Below are 5,337 nucleotides of genomic sequence, written 5' to 3' on the forward strand. Positions count from 1 at the left end.
GATGCTGATGAAATAAACTTAATCTTGATGATTATGAAGTCCCAAAATAAGAAAAATTAATGACGATTTGAGACGAACATTGAAATAGGTTGTTTCTATTCCATAGCGCCCTCTCTTGAGGTCTTTGCATAATGTTCATTATGCAAAGACCAAAATTGTGTCTAAAGCTGGCGCTCTCTCAAAACTATTTTAGCAACATCAAGAAACATACATATTTTTACTACATACAAATGACAGACAAATCATTATGGGGTGAATGATACTTAATGATTGATATGCGCCCTCTACGTCATTTTAGCCTATTCTAATGGTTAATCAATGTGGGGTTAACCCCACAAGTCAAAACCTCCCCATAGTGGTATGTTTTACAGACATTTTGCCCCACAATGTAGCTCTGGTAAGATCACACAAACACACATAAACATGCATGAGGAGACCCATGAGGGTACAGGGAAATTTGTGTTTATTGTAATGCAAGTTCCTGAAGGTCTAAACAAGAAAAGAGATTTCTACTTGATCTAGACATGTAAGCTAAATGACATTGGGATACTGTTTAAAGTGCCCTGAACAGTTTTCTTTACTTGTATAACCACAAACAGTACAACAGGAAACTTTTCAAATTTTTGGGATAATCATGGACACTACAATAAAGTTGATGTAACATTTGATGCATAATATCTTCTACTTTTTAATTTTGATGTTAGTCCTTTCCCTTGCTACCCTCAGAGGTCTCCATGGAACCAGATCATGAGATGCATTATTCAAAGATTATCTACCCCAACTCTCTTTCCCATTTCTAAAACATTTCAAAAAATTTGGCTATTCAATTTAAACCTCTAGACAAAATACCATTTGTTTGAAATCATACCATCCATTATCTGGAAGAAAATGAAATAGTAAAAGTTTGTGGAAAACTTATGACAGATGAAGAACTAAAAAGATTGCAAAAATCTTACAGGAGTCTTCACCTTAGATGTACCAAAAAAGAAATTACATTAGTTGCTCACTGTGAACCTATTCCATTAAAAAATCGTACATTTTTAGTTCCAACAACACTAGATCTATGTATTTTTTTCTCCCAATATTATTTTCAATTTTATATAATATGAAATCTGTATGGGATATGAGTCCTTTATATTGTTGATTATGATAGCTGAGATTTAAATGAGGCAAAAAAATTATATCAACCTTACCTCAGAAGAGTTGTCAGTGAATGAACTTGATTCACTGAGGGCATCTAATCGTGGTCTCTTTCTGCAGATGCCAAAACTTGAATCAGATTCTGAGCTACTCAGGGAAGAGGAGCTGGTATCCACCTTGATAGTGTCTGCACTTGTGATGCTATGTACATCTGAACCTTTAATAATGAAAAGAGAGATAAAGCCATGATCACTGTTAAAAAACAATGAATATTAGTATCTTAACCTTTGGTACAATTGAATACAGTTGGGCCTCCTCTATCCCCACACTTGGGACCAGCACTAATCTGGACAAGGGATTTGACCAGATAAGGAAATTCTATATTCAAAACATGCAGTTGCCAAGAGTTTGAATGAATAAATGCATATTTCTATCATGAAAAATTTAACTCAATGTGCAATAAAAAAAGTTGGGAATAATTTAAGTAACCCGAATAGTTTGCCATACTATGAGTATGCTTGAAATCTTTGTTGGTTCCGCTAATTCCTTTGAGTAAAATAGGCAAATTCCAGAGTGATCTGGATAAAGGAGACTGGATAAGAGAGGTCCAACTATATAAATTTCTCGTCTAAAACCATTAAAAACCAACATAAGTTATATTGATCTGACAGAAAATTTGTAGGTCTGATTTTGCAATTATATATGATTCATGATGGTTAACAAACCATCAGTTTATTTCAACCCATTTATTTTTATTGTTAATTTTATAATACTTGAGCATTTTTATAGACATTTTAATTGTTAATAGAAAATTATTCATGCATGTCTAAGTAAATTATACTACTAGCATTGGTTAAATCAATGCTACGCTCTATAAGCTACATTCAGTACACAATAAAGCTGCATTACTGTTATTATTTTGTAATATTTTGAATTTCTTATGCATCAATAGAAATAATATTCAGATTTTTCTAGTGGTCTTTTGTAGCATTTTGAAGCAAAATTTCAAAGGTCACACACAGACACACACAAATACAGATCCCGTTGCACTGACACACACAAGTACAGATCCCGTTCCACAGACCCCCCCCCCCCCCCCCCCCCCCCGTTTCATAAACTGACCTTTCATGTTCCTTTTTCGACCTCTTCCTCTTTTACCTCCTGCATAGACCCTGTATAGTCTCAAATCCTGCATCTTTTCCAGAATGTTGCAAGTTCTTTGATTACAGCGTTGATCAGAATCAGGTTTTGACAATGGAGACAAATTAGCAGTTACGTCAGCGTATGATTGATTTTGCATTCTTTTCATTTCTTCACAGGCTTCATTGTAAACCTTCATAGAATGTAGAGATTGCACACTGCAAGCATAAATGCTCAATATATTTTCTGCATAGGATTGCAAACTGACATCTTTTTCTTTCATCTTCTGCTTCACCTTACACTCTTTTTCATGTACTGTGTTTTTTCTCTTATGACTCCCATAAAACGTCTTGAATGCTTTGCCAATGTAGGTAACACCTGATTCCAACAATACACCATTGACTGATCTTTTCTGCCTTCTGTCCTGTTCATTTCCTTGTTCTGAATTGGAATGCAATCTTTCTTCTCCTTTTCTAGCCATTAATTTTGCTCTCTTGCATTTCACCTTCACCCAGTTATTGTCAAGTTCGTCAATGAGCAAATTTTCATCTATGAAATGAGACAGATTGTTTGTTACACCATTTTCACATCTGCTGCATTGCTCTGCAAACACTGTGCTCTTTTTTACTTTAACATACCTCTTCTTTGCTCTCCTTTTTCGTCTTGTGTCTTTGAAGATTTCCATGTTCTCATTGTCATTGTCATCATCAACATCTGCCGACATGAGAGGCTCATATCTGTTATAATGAGATGGAATACATACTCTGTCAAATATTCGATTACCAATGTTGCTATGGCCACAGCATGGGCAAATCCAAACCAATTTCTGATCAGCAAGTTTGTCATTGCTCAAGTATCCCTCACAAGCCACATGAAAATGGTTGTTGCAAGATTCACATGTTACATAAGTGTCACTTTCATTGATGTCATTCATGCAATGACAACATTTACCAATATCTGAGTTGATCATTGATGTGTAACTGGAAAGCATGTTTAGAATCTCATGAATAATTGAGCCGAATTGAGTGGCAGCCATTTTCAATTTCTTTATTCCAACAGATATAAAATTAAAAATTTAAGAAGTACGCACATAATGAATTGTCTTTCAAGGCCTTAATGTTTCCTTTAAAATTCACTACCCACACAAAAGTACCTTTAAATCTATTATGTCAATAAAGCTCACTTGTATTTGCAAGATTCTGTGAATTTGGACCAAATTTATATTATTTGCTTCTTTGCAATTGAAGTTTTTCTTTGGGGGAGGGTAAAAGTAATCACGGCCTATCAGCTACTCTTTATATTTTGCGTATACAATTCAAATTGTAATCAAGCAAGGCTTTTTCCCTTGATCAGATTTATATCCCAAGTCAAATTTATAAATGATAATTACTTCACTCAAATTTCTCTCTTTTGTTCGTCGTCCTCTGTATCATCATCTCTTTCTGAATGACTCGTTTCTACTCCCTCGTCATCACTATGAATGTCCTCGTTTTTGGAATCTTCATCCTCGTATTCATTTTCAGCATAATCATGAGCATTTTCCATTTCAGGGTGTGCATTTTGTTGATGCCTTTTCATGTCATATTTACGACTATACGTTCTATGGCACAGTGAACAGCCGTATCGTTTTGATATATCGAGGTTATTCATCCTGTTGACTTGATGGCTCCTAACTCGCAAAATGAAAAGAGATGGCTGAATCTGTACTTTTTGTAGTGTTTGCAAATTTGTCCATGATGTCGCATGCAAGTAACGTTACAACGTTGCAATACGGAAGTGCATAACGCCGTTGCCGGCGCAAGGAGCGGCAATTACTGAACGCCGTTGACACCGATTTGAACGACAGGATTATCAAAATGACAAAAACAACCAGAATTCTGATTGGCAAAAGGAATAAATTACAATATGTGATTGCGAAATTACGGAAAGAAAAATGAGAGTGTGACAAAATTATGAAAGGAGAAGATGGGAAAACAGTGACATCGAAATATGACGAAACGACACGAGTTAGGAAGAAACCGAAGAAATTCATTACTAAAATACTGCATTGATTGAATTAGTACGATATATCAAGTCGGTTCTTAGGGAGGAAAGAAATAATGCATATTCATTAAATTAACTGATACGAGTCTAATACCCTCTGAAAATACCATTCTATATGTGATTACCCTGTGTTCTGTGTAATAAACATAGATTAAAATAAGTTTATCCCAGATTTCTGTTTCTTGCGTTGTATGTGTTTCATATTCTTTTTCATTATATTTGGCCAGCTTTACACATGGTGCTTTACCATAATAACTAAACTTAATTGGATATCCTAGAGAGACAAATAATATACGTAGCAATTCAATTTTGAACTATGTCTAGATGGAGTGGAAGGAAATACGATCTTGCGAATAATGACTGGTGATATGAGAAAATGAAAACAAAAATGGTGAAAATGGTAAAATGATGAGAGGATTGAAGGACAGAATAAAAATTGAATTAGATAACAATGCCCAAATGACTAAATGATAAAATGTAATAATGAGGAAATGGTGTCATGACCATAATTAATGAAGACTTTGTGTGTATGAAAAGGTGTGGAAATACGAGGCAGCAATATTGTTTTCCTTGAATCGTTGACATGGATGTCGATCGTGGGGTGGGAGATATATTTCTCCTAAGAATCATCTGACAAGTATGAACATGATTATAAGGAGGGAGTAGAAGATGAACAATCATTGTATATACTCATGATGACCATCTAGTTTGTTTTCTTATATCTTTTTTTTATTTTCAATGTTACCATTTCTTTTGGAAACTGTTTTTAGTAATGAAACAAAGACGTAACGTAAGGAAGAAAATGACAAAACGACGAAATGGCCGAATGACAGAGGAGAAAATGAACAATTGACTGATGGACAATTATCAAAATGACGTAACGAGAATAAAAATAAAAACGATGGCATGGAATTAACACAAACATATGACATTAAAATGACAAATTGTGCAATGATAATAATATAGGGTATTTATATTGCGCACATATCCACCTTGTTAGGTGCTCAAGGCGCT

The 5,337-nt window shown here is 34.6% G+C and overlaps 1 protein-coding gene across 1 annotated transcript; it reads right to left on the reverse strand.

The window, feature by feature from the left end:
- Positions 1-700: 700 nt before the first annotated feature.
- Positions 701-5,337, reverse strand: LOC121430875. The gene is made up of 4 exons (XM_041628303.1): positions 2,225-5,337; positions 1,426-1,486; positions 1,194-1,357; positions 701-730 (listed from the first exon to the last, which is right to left on the reverse strand). Exons 1-4 carry the CDS (start codon positions 3,314-3,316, stop codon positions 701-703), a joined length of 1,347 nt encoding a protein of 448 aa, XP_041484237.1. The 5' UTR covers positions 3,317-5,337.

Source organism: Lytechinus variegatus, chromosome 1 (genome assembly GCF_018143015.1).
Source record: "Lytechinus variegatus isolate NC3 chromosome 1, Lvar_3.0, whole genome shotgun sequence".
Lineage (NCBI taxonomy): Eukaryota > Metazoa > Echinodermata > Echinoidea > Temnopleuroida > Toxopneustidae > Lytechinus > Lytechinus variegatus.